This window comes from Brachycentrus maculatus, unplaced genomic scaffold (assembly GCF_059751285.1).
Source record: "Brachycentrus maculatus isolate JH-2025_06_01 unplaced genomic scaffold, ASM5975128v1 h1tg000199l, whole genome shotgun sequence".
Lineage (NCBI taxonomy): Eukaryota > Metazoa > Arthropoda > Insecta > Trichoptera > Brachycentridae > Brachycentrus > Brachycentrus maculatus.
In genome coordinates, this window is record NW_028280950.1 from 3,045,223 (window position 1) to 3,066,055 (window position 20,833).

The 20,833-nt window shown below is 29.5% G+C and overlaps 1 protein-coding gene across 2 annotated transcripts in view; it reads left to right on the forward strand.

The window, feature by feature from the left end:
- The window catches only part of stol (voltage-dependent calcium channel subunit stolid), a 119,886-nt gene that overhangs the window by 14,240 nt on the left and 84,813 nt on the right, over window positions 1–20,833 (forward strand). For both annotated transcript variants that reach the window (XM_088263373.1, XM_088263374.1), the window contains exon 3: window positions 4,820–4,901. In XM_088263373.1, the coding sequence (XP_088119499.1) occupies window positions 4,820–4,901 (82 nt within the window). The remainder of the gene's footprint in view (window positions 1–4,819; window positions 4,902–20,833) is intronic.

Sequence of the window (20,833 nt, forward strand, 5' to 3'; positions counted from 1 at the left end):
TCGGAACTGTAACGCTAACACGGGGCTAATGAGAAGGTGAGATGTGCGATGTGTTAGGGGTGGGGAAGGGGTGAAGGGTGGGGGAGGCGTGCAGGTGAGGGATGGGGGATGCAGGTGAGGGGTGGGGGGCGCAGGGGAAATATGAGGAGGGATTTAACGTAGAAGAATGTGGCGTGCAAGATTTTGCAGTACAAAATTAATGCAAAACAGAATTGTATACACATGCTCGTAGATAAACAAATATTTACAGGTATATACAAAGAAAATCACTGAGACCGTTGGTATCTACATTTAGTTGCAGTGATGTTATTTATTTTTCTACTTTAATTTATATTAAATTATAGGCAACTAAACTGACAGACGCCGTGGCGCTGTAGAGGGTTCGATTCGCACCAAGTTGAAAATAATTTTTAAAAAGATTTATCTTCAATTAGTCTGGGTATTTGTATTTTTCACATTTACCTTCCCTTTACTTACTATCCTACCTGCAGACAAGCTTCTAAAAGTAGAGGCTTTACAGGTTATTCTTCTTTTTTTAAATTTATTTAAATTTATATATTTTTTTATTTTGTTGGACTTTTTATTTATGTTTAAGCTGAGAGAAAGTTAAGAAAATCCTCTTCCACTTTATGATTATAATTTGAAAACTAACCCATAATTGGATGAAAGTTTGGAACGATTTTACTGTACAGACCAATAATGGGATTATTAATGCGAAGACTTAGTTTAATAAACCATTTATAAATCTGCGTTACGTTTGACCTCAGACTAAAAATATGTTGAGTTGGTAAATAAATTTAAAAAAATACTGAAGCCATATATCCTAGGAAGCTCGGTACAGAATTCTGATATAAGAGGCTATTATAAACTTTTTTGTTATAGAAATCTTAACGTCTTTTTAAATCATTTCAGTATAAATTACGTAAGCCTTTTAAGGTAGTATATATGGCTCTATATGAACTATTGAATATCATATCAGGTGGTTAAATCAATGTAATTTCTGACCTCATTCCTCTACTAAAAATAAACAGGTAGATGACTCTGTTCTTCAATCATAAATGATGGTGGTAAAAAGTATTGATCTGTGAGAAACCAATTTATGGACGATATATATAAAAAAATATCTTTTGCGTATGTTATTTATAAAAATAACATAGAAATATATCGTTTCTTTATTCGCGATTCAGCAATTTTGATGTCATATTTCAGTAAGTACTTTTGGAAATGGATTTAATTGCCTCATTTATTTACAGACTAAATTTATATTTTTAGCCAGATAATTCTTAAATAGACGAGATACGCATAGTATCCGTTTGGTCGATTTTTTCAATTTACTAGATTTAAGTTTTGTACCGATATTTCTTGGTGGAACTGCATTTTATATAATAAACTAACAACTTAATAGCGCCCTTGAGGTATTTTTTTACGAAAATGGCGCTATATAAGTTATCCAAATTTATTATTATTATTATTAATAGTTTTCTTCCATATAAATACCAAATCCATTTCTAAAATAGAATAATATCAAATCATACTTAAAACCTTTACCTTAACATTCATGAAATTATTTTTTTCTTTTTTTTCTTTCGCCGTTCCTTTTCATTAATTTTATTATTATTTGTTTATTATTTTAATTTCATTTTATAAAGAAATAAGTTGTGAAACATATATGGCTGACTAAGTATTGCACCCACCACTTAGCCAAGCTGGAATAAATATTTATTATTATTATTATTATTTTACTACAATACTTAAACTCGTTCAATTTAAATTCATTTTGTCAGAAAAAAATATGTAAAATCATGGTTTTCAACCCCTGCCTTGTTGTGTAAATAAAACAGAATTTTTCCAGCCTCACATCAGTCTGATGATTTTGGTTACGACGGGACCTGGTCACTGGTCAAATAAAATTTATAATAATGTAATATTTCATTAAATTTATATCATTGACAAAAGGCTTTGAGAATTGCACCAAATATCGATTATTTCCGATGTCTCCATCATCGGTGGCTTAATTCATTTCAGCGATAGGGTGTCTCGTGTCTCGTGCACCCCGCTATCAATCACGATGACTGCAACCGCCGGCATCTGTCTCCTCTCCGCCTTCCTATCTGGAAAATTCCCAATTTTTTCGAGCCACCCCGTCTGACGGAATTCCTTGGCGATAGATAGGGAATATTGAAAGATTATAATCTCACCCCCATCTAGATAGTCGTTAGGGTTCGTTTTCGAAAAACCGTATCTTAACTCTAATCCAATTGGAATTATATAAATATATATATATATATATATATATATATATATATATATATATATATATATATATATATATATATATACATATATATATATTTATATATATATATATATATATATATATATATATATATATATATATATATATATATATATATATATATATATATATATATATTAAAATCTTAGTCCATTGAATAACAGTAGTATATTAATACAGAATTTCATAATAATTTTAATAAAAATTAATTGAATAGTAATTTTATTCATTCAAAATAATTTTATAAAGATATTTTTTCAGGAACCTAATTCTTGAATTGCGGCCATAATTTTCAAAATGATAAAATAAAAACACATTTAAACAATTAAATTTTTAATATTTTGTTTATAAAAATAAGGCTTGACAATGACAAAAAACACTTTCTCGCTGTGCGGCTGCCAAATAATTTATTTTTAAATATTTATAATAATTTAATAATCTTATTCTTATTTCTGGTTTAAATCACTTTCACTTTCTATTATACGTAACACTTACCATTCTTTCCATATTGAACTAATAAAATAATAAAATCCATATTTAATTCATTTTCAAAACTTATTTATATGCCATGCGACAAAGAATGCTGTACATACGAGTTTGAAGCTCTGTATCTGTTAAAAATTTAGAAAAATAAAAAAAGCAAAAAAACTTAATTTATGCATGTTACAATATTTCGGTTTATTTTGTATGCTAGGAAACGCCTGTTTTATTTTAATTTATTTATTTTGGGCCAGTTTTTTAAAGACAATATTTTGAGTCTATGTCTAAAGTTTGAATCTAATATGGTCCAGTTTACGTAATTTCTTGAACAGCATTGTATAACTTTCATCATGACAGGATCGCGAACCTCGTTAATACCCTAACCGTTAATACCTCTATTGAAATATCTAGAGTATTTTTCAATATCTATCCCTGGGGAATAAAATCCAGTATTTTCACACAAAAATTTCATAAAATTTAAAAAATTTATGTTTTAACATGAATTTTAATAGAGATTACATAAAAAACGATGTTTTTCGAATAATGTTTAAATGAAATAACTTTTTAATTTAGACCTGGTTTTAAAAATGTTGGAAAATAAAAAGTTTTTTTTTACGAATGAGTAGTAGAAGATGAAATTCCTAAATTCATTCCATCTAAAATGATACATATCGTACAGCGCTAATTTTACCGCTGTTTACAAAAACCTTTGAATATTCAACATTTTTTTAAACGGTTCAAAATGTCAACGTATACTGTAAAGGGAGAATGGTATTTTCATAAATTGGGGATACTGTTTTAAATGTACTGAATATTTAAAGCACATTTTAAAAGTTCTAATTATGTAACTATGAATGTTTAAAAAGCATGATTTTATTTATAACTATCAGCTTTAAAAATAAGAAAATCTGAAACGGCTTATCATCGGTAATCTAATAATGATCTTTGACCCACGCCACCCCTTGTGGCTATTTTCCTCCTACGACTGGCGAATGGAAGTAGAAAATCGTCAGTGTAATGCGAAAATCGGCCTTTTTTTATAATGATTTAAAAACGAGATCGTGGCTTAACAGCTTTTATAAGTACTCGTTATTTGAAATATTCATGTTTTGAATGTATTATTCTTTTATTAAAAATGTAACACAAATCATAAACAAAATCTTTTTATTTTTTCATGTGAAAAATCCCGGCCGTATCAAAGTGCGGATTAAACTCCCAAGGAGGTTAAAAAATATTTGATTTGGATATGCGTGATTTTGAAAATACATAGAAGTGTTAAAACATACTCAAAAGTTCATTTGTTACTTAATATATCTTAAGCTTATATCTTTACTAAGAAGATTAAATAAATTTTAAAAAATGACCTCTTAATCATCAGAAGTTAAAATTATCAGTTATGTAACTAGATATATTTGATGAAATTATTTTAATGATTTCAAATATATATATTTTTTTGCAAATCATTAAAAAAATACTTTAATTATAAAAAAAAAAAAATTTATTATTTCATTTTGATGTTTTTATGTTATGAATTAAAATTTACATGATTACTGTGATTTATTTTAATTTTTCTTTTTATTATGTATATTATGCTTATGAGGCATATTGCTAGTTTTTTTCTACGAAATTGTTTGTTTCTTTAAACACTTTAAAATACTAAAAATACAGAAGCCATTGTTGATATTTCAGGGCGTCGGCGTCGATTATAAACGGGGGTTATACGATTTAACTACGTATTGTAGGTAACTTTAACGTAACTCCCTTACGATTATAAATAATTTTTTTTTTTTTTGCTTTGTTGATTTCGTAGCAAAATGGACCGAAAACCAATTTCAAAAAAGCTAAACACTTTAAAAATTAATGTCCAGAGTTGAAGTTATCTGTATTTCGTAGTTAACGGGTAGGTTTTATTGTAAATGTTTTAAAAATTATAACACTTAGGTTCCATTGTAATTGTAACAGCCACTGATCAACATGTTACTGTTTTGATGATTACACAAATATTGAATTACATGACAATGAAACATTTTCTTTCTGTTCCAGAGTTAAAAATTGGGCGCTCAAGTTCGGAGTAGACTTGTGGGAATTTGGTCGTCATTACACCAAAACACACCAAATACAAAGCGTAAGTTTTCATTATCAAAAGTATTTCTATTTATAATAAGAATAATTTAAAACAAGGGTGGCCAACCCACGGCCCGCGGGCCGCATGCGGGCGGCGGGTGTCTTCTTGTGGCCAGCGGAGCACTTCACACATTTTTTCTTTAAGTGTACATAAAACCACCAAAAGAACATTCCATTGTGCATGGAACATCCCATACATGGACGTATCTCACTATCGTGACAATTTCTTCTATAGTATTATATATTCGTGTTAACAAACAATCGCAACATTTTGCGATTGACTTTTAAATACACATTGATAAGAATACACGCTGCTATAGCCGACTGCTAGAGCGACTCAAAGTCGAAATGCTATGTAAAAGCTAGTTATACAATAGCCATGATACTAATCGAATGAAGTATATTAAATGTCAAATGAAAACAAGAATCACTGATTGGCATTTGGAAAACTGTTTGCGTGTAGCAACAACATCAATCGTTAACATTGATGCACTTAGTTCTGACAAACAAAATCAGACGTCTCACAAATTTAAAATTGTTTAATTTTTAATTTTTTGTATTGTCTAACTCTTATCTTATTAATAGTTTGATTACCTGCATTTATGTTTTTTGGCCCGGAATGAAATCTGATATCTAATATCTGGCCCGGCTGCTAAAAATGTTGGCCACCTATGATTTTAAAGGTTTATAGAAGAAAGATTTACTATTTTGAAAAAGATTTATAGCAAAATTTTTAATCCCCTGGTGATATTTTCTTTGGTTGGTCATTTATTGATGAATAAGATCAGTTCGAGAATTGTTCGTACCAGAATCCAGTGCATTCTGGAGGATTACAGCTCGCGGCTGGAAGCAAGACTTGGACTGTAAGTATTCTGCCTTTGGTTGAATAGCGGGTTTTTTCTCTTACTAAGCTCATTTCCACTCCATTACCCCCAGTTCATGAAGCGGTAGTACAATTTATAGTCAGTCCGTTGCCATTAATATCATTTTACCGAGAGTTTATCTCTATCCGCAAATCGAGATTTTAAACCCAATCTTTCCACTCTGATTTTTAAATTTAATAAGTGTCGTGAAATTAGCGACGTTTTACTGACTTTAAATTAAATATCGTCACTCGTTTTTGTATTGGCGTTTCGTAAAATTAACCGTGCCTTGCATAAAAAAAATAAAGTTAAAACTGTTAAATATATAACTAACTAACTAACCATCACGCCGCTTCTCCGCAGGGGTAGGCAGGAAGAATAGAACGCCACACCACTCCTTTACTTTCCAAATATTCTTCGCCTATTCCACATACATGCATCTCCTCATACATGGCCGCCGATTATTTCGACTCTAAAAACTCAAAAAAATATACAATTTCAATTGACTTGTTGACTTTTTCGATATTGTCTTGTTTCACAATATTAACTTATTTAAATTTTTCACAAGCATATGAAATGAAACATGTTTGAAATGTGTAATTTCTATTTATTTTACATTTAACCAGACTAAGCCACAGCAGCGCGTGGCCGAGTACAACTAGTATTGAATAAATAAGCCAGAACATTTCCTACCATCTTTAAAAGAGAAAAAAAAAATACCATAAAGTTTAATTATATCTATAGATGTAAACCAGAGAAAAATGCTTTTAAAAATAAATATTCGAAAGCATTGTCTATATTTTTATTGAGAATCTATCAACTAATTTTATTACACTTATAATGTTTTTTTCTTCTTCTTTGTATAACTGTAAGCGGCTAGCATCGCCGCTTGTCCGCGATAAAACTCTGATATTGACGTTAAATTAATAACGAGTTTAAAATTATTATATTTACTTATTTTGCTAGTTTATAATTCCAACTTAAAGTTTTGGTTCTGTGTGCTTAGATGATAAACAATTTGGAAATTGAAATAATCTCGTATATTAAAATATTTACTTTCAATAACCTTCAGTAACAGGCATCCATGTATTCGAAATTAAGGCCCGGCATTCGTTGTTCAAGTCGCAACTTAATTTTCTCTAAACCCAGTTAACATTTTACATATCTGATTTTTTTCTTAAAATACAGTTTTTGCATTGAAAAAATAAGTTTTTCTTCGAAATAATTACATGATTTTGAAAAGAAAACAATTATTGAAAGGTCAGGAGTTTAAAAAAAATGTTTTCCATATCGTTCACTCCTTTCAACAACGTCACATATAAAAAAGTTTGATTTTTCAGGAGATCGTTTTTAAAGTTTAAGAATATAATAAAATGTATTAAAATAAATATCAAACCACTTATTGAACTTTTTACTGTGCAACAGATCTTTTTAGGAAATACCTGAAAGTTTTTTCTCCGTTTGAAAAATATTTGGTTTATTTAAAAAAATAATTAAACAATACCTTTTCTTCAAAATGCATTAACAACGTTTTCTACCCTGTAGCGGGTATTATAAAGTTTAAAATATCCCGCTTTTGCTGGGATATACTTCATTTTCTGGGCATTCCAAAAACATGCACAGCTGAAAATTTACGATTTTTGATATATGACGTTGTTGAAAATGTGAGCGATATATGTTAAAAAAAAAACAAAAACAAAAAATCCAATATACATCTAGATATGTGATATCTCCGGTGGTCTCCGGTGGAATGAATTCTGTGTTAGTGAATATATCCAATTAAGTGAAATCAATCTTCCATAGATGAAAAATAAAATAATCAGATTAACTCTGCCATAAGTGAGTCTGAATTGCGGTTCTGTTGAATTGCTGCACTGTTTAGTGTTTGCACTAAGTCTGGCCTCCTGTGCCGAGCGAGTAGCGAATAGCGAGTTCCAGCCAGTCGTTCGTATTGGCTCCAGCTCATCCCGGTCCCTGTGCATTTACATGCAAATTCAATTATCCCGGGGCTGGTATCGCCTACTTTAGCCGGGAGCCGGGATGATTCTTCACAGACCAAACAGTGGAGGACCAATCCCGGATGCTGGTTGAGGCGAATTGAGTGCTTAATTACTGTGAAGGGGGCAAAACCAACTAAATCTTAATATATTACCCTCATTTGCATTTACGTTTCAGTTCTACACCATACATACCATTACAAACAGATAAAAATCATTTTTGTGAGGTATGGTGTATGACCATACCTCACAAAAATTATTTTTATCTGTTTGGAAATTTGTTTATTTTTATTTGTAAAATTTTCATAGAGCTGTCAGATAGAAATGAAAAACTTATGTATACATACATATATATTTATAAATTCATTATTAAAATTACACACTGATTATTAGAGTCTACTTAATTGTATTTTATTATTAAAAACACATAATAAAATTTGTGACAATTATTTCGCCTTGTTATGGCATTTCCAAACTAATGTAAAGATTAAATGGGGTCCTTATAGCTATACAATTCTAGGTACTTAAGTAAAAGTTAAAACATGTGCTGCAATAATTTATAGGAGAAAGCAATAGTTACATATATATCCCGAGATATAATTGAGTAAAATTGAGAAACTTTAAAGAAATATTTATATTTTTACTTAAATTTCGAAAATTAAGTTTATTTATCAAGCTTATCAACAATAAAACAACATACAGATGCAGTCTAGTACGCCGAATCGAGTACGCCGGATATGAGATTTTATTTGTTATACGTATACTACAGCTACGTATGGCTTGACCTACCAGTTTACTCACATTCAGTAGTTTTCTGAAATTAACGTCATATGTCGATTTGCGATTGAATAAATAGGAAAAAATACACAAGCAAATAGACCTAAAAAATAAACATATTCAGCAAACAACAATCGTAAATTTAATATAATATTGAAGATACATCATTTTAATTTACATGACATATTTCTTGAAAGGAGTTTTCTTGTTATTCATTACTTTTAAGATTACACGATTTTCATTATTACTTGGAAAAAATACACCCATTGAAACCAGTTGGTAAGCATATTTTTAAGCTAAACTTATCGTTAACCTGATGAGAAATTAAAAGCAAAAATGAAATGTAGTTGTTAAAGCCTGCGTAGCTAATACGTTATACATAAACTTACATTAAGAATTTACGATCGATCCAGACAGCGTCCAACAAAAAGATCAATGATGGAAAAACGATAAAGTTTTACTCTCACTTTTATGGCCAATGATAAAAAAAGTCGACCCACTCGCTTACAAATACTCCCGGCTACCCAAGATACGAGTAGGTGTATGTGTATATATGTACTACAATTTTGTGTGTAATGCGTACTTAGTATTTGTTTAATTAGGGATGGTTTAAACTATTTTAAGCTAAATGAATTTTTTATACCGAGTGAAAAAACAATGAATTATTATTGTTTTTTTTAAAGTGACAACTGGGACGTAGATATTTAAAAACTATCGCTGACTGGCTTCAGTAATCATCTTATACGATATGTTTATATATATATATATATATATATATATATATATATATATATATATATATATATATATATATATATATATATATATATATATATATGTATATATATACATATATATATTTATATATATATATATATATATATATATATATATATATATATATATATATATATATATATATATATATATATATATATATAGCTTATTGTCCTTGTTGACTGCTGGGGTCAGCTCTCTTCATCCTCAGGTTATAGGTCTTTCTATCCTGGACAAGGTCACCTAGGCCATGCATTTTTGCATCACCCATGAATTCCTTGGTCCTTCTCTACATATTTTTCGAGAAAGATCCATTTCTATTGCCTGGCTAACTACATGTTTGGATTCTCTGCGTCCTATATGCCCATACCATCTCAATTGTCTTTCCTCTGCCTTCCTGTTAATGTCTGTTAACGTAACGTAACGTGTGTAACGCCCAGGATTCCACGAATGCGTAAACTCTTTATTTTGTCTCTAAGGGACACTTTCTCTGACCATCTAAGCATTCGCATTTCAGAGTATTCTATGTAGTTGCCTAAAGAAAGTGCTATACATTTCAATAAAAAAAAACATTGAAATAGTAATAATATAATCTTTTGTCTCTCTTTTTTAGTGAGGTGACCATCTTTTTATAATATGGATAAACAACCATTTTACTGTCTCAATTCCCCTTGTTCATATTTTCACATAAGATAAGAGTAACCTTAACGATTGTGAATAACATCTACCGCAACTTCCTCAACAAAGTGTTTTCCATTAGGAAATGAAAACACGTGAAGTACATTATATACGTAGCCCGTTATGCATTGGGTATATGTACCTGTATATACGTAGAGGTACATGTGCGTGCATAACCATTAACGTGATTAGAAGACTTCACCCCTTTAGAACATTCCGTTATTATACTCTCCAATCATTTATCCACCCTCGATAATCTGGTTAGCAAAAATATATTATTTTCTTACTGAAGGAGCGGTTTATTGTGCCGTAACACCACTTCAGTTAATTGGCTGCGGATGAATCGAATATAGGTGAATTGAATTTATGTACCTGCTTATTAAATAAGGGATGAGATTAAAAATAATATCATATTAAAACAAAAAACGTTTGAACGGTTTCAATTGGAAATATACATTATTTCAATATTATTTATTATTGATCAAGTCGAGCTCTCCAGAATGTCTAATTTTTTATAAATACATTTTTTTGTTATTTTGTAATATAATATTATTCCGCTTTAAACCAAATTTTGCTGACTAATAACTGCATCCACCGCTTAGTCCAGTGGGAAAAAAATTATATATATATATATATATATATATATATATATATATATATATATATATATATATATATATATATATATATATATATATATATATATATATATATATATATATATATATATATATATATATATATATATAAATATACATATTTCACCATTTTTAAAATTATATGAAAATGAACTAATAAAAAAGTTTTTAAAAGTAAAAGTTGAATAAAAAATATTAAACTAAATACCTGTAATTCCTGCAGTATCACTTGATAAAATCATTATTCATGAGTGAAAACTAAAATTAGAAAAATGATTTTTTGTATTTATTACTGTAGGTACGTACTTACGTGAATGGTTTCAGTAATGAGTAATGAGTAATGAACTTGAGAATACAAAGGGTTAAATTTATTCAACAGATCGCGCCGCTTCATAAAATCGTCAAGTCAAGTTGTATTACGTATTTGTGCTTCATACGGCAACTTCGTGTTACCCATTGATAAACTATTGTTCTTGCAACGTGAGTAGCTAGAAAGCCGAGCATAATGTCGGGAACTAAGTTGTATTCACTTTAAAATTAGGTCACGGAAATACGATTAGTTGCTAACTATAAACTTGGTCACAATTGCCGAGCGCGGTTCTAATACAAATACACTTTTCATCTGGCCTACCTCCCTCCCGAGTTTGTCTGAGTTGCTTGAAACTTCGCGTTTACAAATCGGGAAGGCATCGCGACGTACTTGCGGCGGCGTCGCTCCACCAAGGTGTCGACGTCGGCGTCGGCCGGATGTCGAGTGGGGCTCAGCGCGCGGCGTCTCTCGCTGTCGAGTGTGGGGGACTCGGGATCCTGTAGACGATGTAAAGTACCCACACTCGAGACTCGGAGTGTTTCTCCACTCCGTAGAACAAACAGAATGAGCGCTGTATATAAAACAATTTTATTCTACAAAGGTACATGAATACGATTTAAATATAAATACTAGGGTGTATAAAGTTATCGAAAAATTGCGTTACCATAAAACTGTAAAAATATGGAATTAATTTATTAATACCGGTTTATTCTTAGTTCAACTGTACCCGTTGATCGGTCAAAAAATCCTGTAAATATACTTACTTCGGTCTGTTGACACATCGTTATTATAAATGTAACAATATAAAATAAAAGAGGCAAATTTACCCAAATATTTTTTTTTTAAACATCTCTTATAACTAGCGATGAATCGAACAAAAATACATTTTTTTTCCAATAACTTGTTTTTTGCCAGAAGGTCTTTTTTATTTGGACATTTTTAAATTATTTTAATATTATTGTTATTTGATTCAGGAAAATTTGGATAGTTACATCACTTATTTTAACAATCATAAAATAATTTATCAAATTCCTAATAACGCTGTACAGGTATAAAAAAAGATATGCTTGGTTTCTCTTTGTAATCTTTCCCTTTCATTTGTTATTTTTTTATTTTATGTAGTTTTGTAAATTTCCTTTGTAATAAGTACTTTAGGTACAATATAAGCTTTTAGTGTAACTTATAACTAATTTGGGTCTATGTTTAAATTAAAGAATAAGTCAAAGCTTCAACAAACAACAAACAAAAATTAGTCACTGAGTATTGGTTGGTTAATTATGTTTTACCTTATAATCAAATCAGAGGGTTTGTTTTGGAATATGTGTTCACTGTTAAATAACATAAAATTTTAGTACCGGCGGTCACGGATTGCCACTAAATGACGTGATTGAATTTTTGATCGGTTTCAGGAAATTTAAAAAACAGTGAGGCGTGTAGCCTGCCCTGTAATCTAACTAGAAAATAATACAGTACTGTGACGTTATCAAGATAATGCGAACCTAACCTAATTATTTACCTCTCTCGCCCTTATCACACCAACATCGTATAAAGCTCTGCATCGTGTTATGTCGATCATTTTAATTTGTAACTTATTAAGAATTTAGTAAGATCCGCGTTGACCTCATTCATTACTTGAATAGAAATATAATTATAGAAAGTAATTATTCCTCGATCGCCATCAAAAGAACTGCGTTATGCTTGTACTGAGGTATTACTTTGTATATTTGTATTTTTACTAAAGTGTGTGGTAAATTTCAACTCAGTAGTGTTACTCTATATGATATGCATGTGTTCCTGTATTCAATTCTTAGTCACCATTAATTTTAAATGGTTTTAATTAAAATATTTTTCGTTGTTGAAGAAAAATCTGAGATAATATATCTTACAACCTAATATAATATGTACTTGTGAATTAAGATCAATTAGGCTTGTGAAATATCAAATAACTTAAATTAAAATGTTCACACATGAATTAAAATAGTTTTTTTCAATTTTAAATATAATATTTACTTCTGAATAGACAAGGCTGTAAAACCGGTAATTGTATATTTGTGTGTGTGTTTTTTTGTTGTTGTTGTTACAATCAACTTTATCATTTCAGAATACAAGGAGATCAAAAGATAAAAAAGTAAATATTTGTGGTCTCCAGGTTTTTTGAGAATTGTATAAAGATAAAATATAAGAGTTTCTCCTCAATAAAAAGCTTCTTTTCATCTCACCAATAGATTATTATTTATTATTATACCAATAGATATTATTTATTAAATAATAAAAATGAAAATAGTATTTTATGGCGTTTCTCATGAATGTGATTATAATCCAGGATTCGGACCTCACATACTAATATAAGAGTTTCTGCTCAATAAAAAGCTTCTTAACATCTCGCCAATATATGTCTCTAGTGAAGTTCTAGTAATTCAAGAATAATGTTTCAAAATTGGTTCATATATTAGAACTTCCAAGAATTTGAGTAGTATGGTTATCAATAATGGGTAGAATTGGTGAATGTTACACGTGTGTAAAGTGATCACTTAAACCAGCCTATGACGGTCATCAGCCCCGTAAATGCCCCTTATTCCATATTTTCTTCATCTTTGATGAAATGTCAAAAAATAATATAATTGTATAAAGGTTTATTCGAAAAATGAAAATATGCTTCTCAATCGTCCACTACTAAATCAGAGTCGAAAAATGGATTTTAAAAAACCTTTATGTACTCTATCAATAAGGGTTTAAAATGCTCATGGTATAATGAGAATTCACTTAATAAATAACTCGAAAATTGGGTACATTTTTCACATGGCACATGTCATTAGTTAGTCAGTAAATTGTTCACCGTCGGTCGGCTCTATCAATTTATCGTACTAATACAAGTCAAATCGGGAAATGCTGCTCCGACAATAACACCGGGTCATATCTACCGACCCGAGAGAATAGGGCATGCATTACCGATGTTCTTAATTCGCTTTACCAATAGTAATTTTTTAACCGAATCACATTTTTTACCGAGAGATTCATTCAGAATTTACAATAAAACAGGAGTTAGTAGTTACGATAAAGAAATATCATGAATTATGCATTATGTTTTTTACGCTGTACCCTATCAAGGTTGTATCAAGAAAAAAACATTATTAAGTATGCTGCCAAACAAAACTTAAAGGCAGTAACAGCTTTTACTAAGTTAGGCTCTACATTATTTTTGCTATTTACTACCATTATAACTAAATAAAATAAAAATCAACGTCAATCCATTCACAACATTTTTGGGTATGTTCATATCCTTGTTTATCTGTTCAAATTATAAGTTGCATAAAAAAAAATCAAATCATGTTTTCAGGCGTCTGCCAGTATGTAAAAAAATCCGGTTAGGATCTTCTAAATAAAGAGGTAGGACATCTAAATAAAGAGGTCAATGCTTAATGAAAGTTTTCTCAAACCAACCAAGGTTAGGCAAAGAGACTAGAATGCCACATCAGTCTGTCTTTGCATACAATCTTCACCTCTTCCACATTCATACATCTTCTCATACATACAGGCCGTTTATTATAAACTCCTGATTTGTCCACTTTCAAGTATTTGAAATACTTGATCGTGACACGTTTTCTTCGGTCTTGCTCTGCTTCTATTACCAACCACATTCGGCTCATAATTTTTTTTAAGCCATTCTTTCTTCACTCATTCGATTCACATCCCCAAACCATCTCTAGACACCTTTCTCAATGATATCCTTAGAAGGCAAAATGGATTGGAGGCTGCTTTTTGTATGAATTACAAATAATATTTCATTTTAATTCTTGCTCAATCAGTGAAATCTTTGCTTAAAATTTTCATCAAATATTTATTCTCATTATTATATATATATTATTTTTTTATTATATTCTATTTATTTACTATATTATATTCTATTTATTCTCATAAAAAATAATATCCATAATACCGGCGATGAGAAAATTAATTTTGGTAATACCGGTTATAAGAATTGTCGGTATATTTACAATCGCTTGTATTTACTAACCATCCAGTGACTAGCGGCAGACAGTAGTTGCTGGGAATTCATTTACATACAGATTGAAATAGCTTCACCGGGGAGGCGCCATGTGGAACTACTCGCTAATTTACTTTTATTAATTTACTCGGTACGAATGTGTATTCAAATAATCTCATTTCAAGACGACGCACTGCGCGACTACTATGCGTTAGAGATGTGACTAATCGATAGCTGTTACTTTTTCGATTATCCGATAGGGATGGTATTCGTTACTTTCTTTAGGTTTATATTTCTTTTCAACTAAGGTTTTTTTATGTCTAACTAACTAACCATCACGCCACTTTCCCGTAAGGGTAGGCTGAGAGAAAAGAACGCCACACCAATCTGTCTTTGGAAGCAATATTCACCTCATCCGCATTCTTGTATCTCCCTTTTTTTTAAATTACCTAACGTCCAAGTGACTCTGAAATCTAGCTACGTCTTATGCAACACCGCTTATCATGACCCTACTCAGGCTTCAACTTTTTAAGTTTCATAGCCTATGCCTACTCGTGAGTGGATTTACTCTTTATGTTTAAGGTTACTATAATTTCATGTAATTCATGAGTGAAAATTCTAGGCAAAAACACTCGCTTACACAAAAACACTTGCATCTCCTCATACATACCCGCCGATTATATCGACTTCTGACCACCTTAAAGTATTTGGAATACTTGATCATATCAATTTTTTTCGGTCTTCCTCTGCTTCTATTACCACCCTCATTCGCCTCATAAATTTATTTTACTATTCTCTCTTCACTCATTCGATTCACATGACCAAACCATCATTGATAATGCTTATCTCAGCCTTGCATTCTTTCCTTAAATATAAATGATTTAAACATATGTGTCGCCTACTTTCAAAATCAGCCAGATCCAATTTTATAAGATTTAAAAATAAGTACTCCAACGGAATGCCAATTGTGGGTTTTATTGTTAAAAATATTTACATACCTAAAAACCCTGCTAAAAAATACATGAAAACAGCTTTGTATTTCAAATTCCGCTATATTTATGAAACTTGCCTTCTGACCCATATCGGCCAATCAGAGAGCGGGGATAGGTCAAAAATTAAGATGACGTCATTATCGGTTTGTGTCTCGTGTTTTTTTTAAATACTGAAAAAAAAATCCAAAATAATGGGAAAATTATCTGATTTATAATATTTTTTAGACTAATTTTTGAAACATAAATGTTACCCGGAGTATTTTGCATTTTATGTATGGTAAATCGACTTAAATGGATTTGGCGCATTTTGAAAGTAGGCATCATTTTGCGGCACATTCTAGGAGACAACCCCACAATTTTTTAACAAAGCTTTGGACACTTTAAAAATATTTTTATTGAATTTAGTTTATTTTTCATTTATGTTCATTTATGTTCATCTACCCAAAAACCGATGGCAGATCCATTAAAAAAAATGACCACAAAGCGGAAATTATATTTTCATACCCAAATATCAACCGCAAACAACTCGCGAGCAAATGAATACCCTTTTTCAATTTAACCAAATTAATCATATATTTTTTGTACATATATTTTCAGCAAATAAATAAACGCAAATATGTGAGTAATTCACGTTGTGGGTAATTGTTTTGGGAATAAAAAAATATCCCTCTTTTTCCACGGCTAAACACCCTTTCACACTTCCTCCCCGGGCCCCGCGCGGGGTAGGAACTCCTATGAAGACGTAAACATAAAAGGCCCTGAGGGGATAAAAATTCATGCGGCTACATTTTGCATTTCCCATCGCCGGTCAGAAGGGCGTTTTGTTCGCGATTAAAATGAAATGAAATATCAACAGGAAAAAAACTTCTGAGACATTTAACAAAAAAATTGAGATAAAAAATGCTTTTTGAAACATTGAAAAATCACAGTATGAATTACAATAAATTATGATAATTCTTTATAGTTTTTAAAGGGTAAATAGGAAATTAAACATTAATCTAAACATCTTACAAAAAATAGGAACTCCTCTTTCACGATTATAGTAGATACTTCCGCTAATAAAACCCTTATTCGTAACCCAATTTTCTAATCACTAGCATTGGAATATTTCAACGGGATTTTTGTTAGAATCCCGAAATCGCACTGTTTTCCAACGAAAATAGTAAATGTTTTGAATATTGAAAGCATTAACTTTGTGGATCATATTGATATATTATTTCGAGAAATAAAAATACTTTGTGTTCTGATCCACTCACATTTTTATTAACCAACTAGTTTCGGCAACAACCTGTTGCCTGTAATAAATGTGACCCTGAAGAGGGCAACAGGTTGTTGCCGAAACTAGTTGGTTAATAAAAATGTGAGTGGATCAGAACACAAAGTATTTTTATTTCTCGAAATAATATGAAAATAGTAAAGTTCGAATGGTAAATATTTTAATGTTTTTAGCTACGCTGGCTCTGGCGTCCTGTAGATCTCTGGTGCTGTGTATAATTTTTAAAATAATACTCGATAATATTTCTGTTAATACCATACACTGTGTATTTATTGCTAGATTAAGGCCCATATCTCAAGCGTTCAAAACGCACGCGCGCGGCCGCGCTCTGGGCTGGACGTCTGTTCACGCTCAATTTTTTTAGAATGTGTATTGGACTTTTGTTTTGTTTTTTAGATGTATATATTTAGAATATATATATATATATATATATATATATATATATATATATATATATATATATATATATATATATATATATATATATATATATATTTATATATATATTTATATATATATATATATATATATATATATATATATATATATATATATATATACATATATATATATATATATATATATATATATATATATATATATATATATATATATATATATATATATATATATATATATATGTAATAAAATAACTAGGTACCTACCTATACATTTTATTAAGTACTTACAAAAAGTACCTACATAAAACAGTTCTACCACCAGATGCCGCATGCGTCGCTCAGAATAAAACAAAAGACTTCCGATAATATTATTGACTGTCAGAATCAGATAGATAGATAGATAGATAGATATAAAAATTATTATAAAGATAAATTAAGAATAAACTTTAATTACAAAGCAACACGTTGTTTATTTTATTATTATACACCCACTTTACATATTATTTACACTTAATTTTCAAAAGGAAAATATTACCACGTTATAAAACGACAATTTTGTTAATTGGAAATGGATTATGAAACATTAGATGTATTAAAACAATTACTACAATATGTTCGGAGTGAGAGAGAAAAATTAGAAGATGATCAAAGAAAACGATTAGAAGATAGTCAAAGAAGACGTGGAAATTTAAGAACTAGTGATAAAATTAAAAATAAAAATCATGTGAAAAAAATTTCTACAAAATATAAAATAAAATATACTCCAGAAAAGAAGAATTTCGAAGCAGATTGTGTGAGCAGGAATCCAGTATTAGAATCGAAGGAAAATGCAAATGAACAATTAAAAGTTGTAAATTTGGTTAAATTAGAAGATATTTTAAAAGATCAGAATAAAAATGAAGACATACAAATAACACAGAAACAGTGCTTGAAGAATGAAAATAAAAATAAAGTAGAAAAAAATACTACAAAATATAAAACAAAATATACTCCAGGAAAGAAGAATTTAGAAGTAGATTGTCTAAGCAGGAATCCTGTTTTAGAATCGAATGAAAATGCAGATGAACAATTAAAAGTTGTACATTTGGTTATATTAGAAGATATTTTAAGAGATCTGAATAAAAATGAAGGAATTCAAAAGAAAAAAAACAAATGGATTGAAAAAAACTGTGTCTACTTTAAAAGGGTCAAGAAAAAAAAAATACAAAAAAAAAAGAAAGAAAGAAAAAAGAACGGAAAAAAAAGAAAGAAAAAAAACAAGAAAGAAAAAAAAATACAAAAAAAAGAAAGAAAGAAAAAAGAACGGAAAAAAAGAAAGAAAGAAAAAAAAACAAGAAAGAAAAAAAAAAGAAAAAAAAGAAGGAAAAAAAAGAAAGAAAGAAAAAAAAAAAAAAAACTTTATCATATCACTAAACTTATACCAGTCCCTTCACTACAAGAAGATGATCCGGAGGACGAGTGAAAATTTTACTATGAATTTTCATCCCCAAGGGGGGAGATGTAATAAAATAACTAGGTACCTACCTATACATTTTATTAAGTACTTACAAAAAGTACCTACATAAAACAGTTCTACCACCAGATGCCGCATGCGTCGCTCAGAATAAAACAAAAGACTTCCGATAATATTATTGACTGTCAGAATCAGATAGATAGATAGATAGATAGATATAAAAATTATTATAAAGATAAATTAAGAATAAACTTTAATTACAAAGCAACACATTGTTTATTTTATTATTATACACCCACTTTACATATTATTTACACTTAATTTTCAAAAGGAAAATATTACCACGTTATATATATATATATATATATATATATATATATATATATATATATATATATATATATATATATATATATATATATATATATATATATATATATATATATATATATATATATATATATATATATATATATATATATATATATATATATATATATATATATATATATATATATATATATATATATATATATATATATATATATATATATATATATATATTAACTTTATACGTTTCAAAACTCTTTTCTTTTCAAAGACATATAATTATTTCTAAGGAAAACATGTTTTTTCAATTCTAAAACGGTGTTTTAAGAAGAAAATTGAATTGCGTAATATGTTACCTGGATTTTGAGAAAATTAAGATAAAAATAATAATACGTTATGTGTAGTGTATAGAACACATTATCCGTTGGTAATGAAAATGATTCACCGTCGGAAAATAAGGTAATTGAGTTTGGTGGACTTCCGGGGGTAAATAACCCTTAAGGGACGCGTAACGGGGAGGTTGTGTACACCCCGTTCCCTCTTCTTCCCATCCCTGTATCGGTATCATCATATCAGGATAACAGACTGCTTCCTGTTCGATTTGTACCGTTTGTTCTCATGTCTCCTATTTTGCGAGCTCCTTTGTCGTTCGTTTTTGGATGATGATATTAGAAAATGCTATATGCGTCTGTCTATTGTATTTGTGTTTCATTGTATCTCTTTAAAAATCAAGGTTTCTAAGCTTCTTAAAAAGTTTAAAGTTTAAACAATCATCAATGATAAGTGATAAATTTAGACCAATCAAATTTACAACGTAAAAGTAATGTAATTTTACTAGTGAATGTTTAAGTTGTGCTTTTTTCTGTTTTTTTTTTTTAAATATATTATTTTATTATTTTAATCGTCCGTTTGACTGCTGATAATTAATCCTAAAATGTAGAAATAATCACAAAATGTTTAAAGAACACAAAATAAAATATAAATTCGTAAATCACTCCTGATTTAATTCGTGACTGAGATTATAAACAATATATCTAAAAGTATAGATAAGTTTAGTGTCGGTATTTTGTTGTTGTTGGAATAAACAATAAATACCCGTTTCATTATATGTCTTTGTCTTTGACATGAGCTTTGATCTTTCTCTTTTCCCTTTTCCTCCCTTCAATCTCTCTTCCAGGTATTTTTACAAATGTAGAATTGTGTAATTGGAACTGTACAAGTACTTGTATTGTAATACTCGTATATTCGTAAAACTTGATGTAACTGTCCTGGTGAATTCCCAAATAAAATGAAATAAAATAAATTAATCAGTAAAATAAATCAGTTCAAATCAATTCCTAAAAACTTTTAGAAATAGATGTTCATTTATTTATTTTTAATTTAAGTTTTACTTGGTAAATACCACTATGGATGGATTTGACCGAAAAGTGATCAATTAATGAGACAATTTATTTAT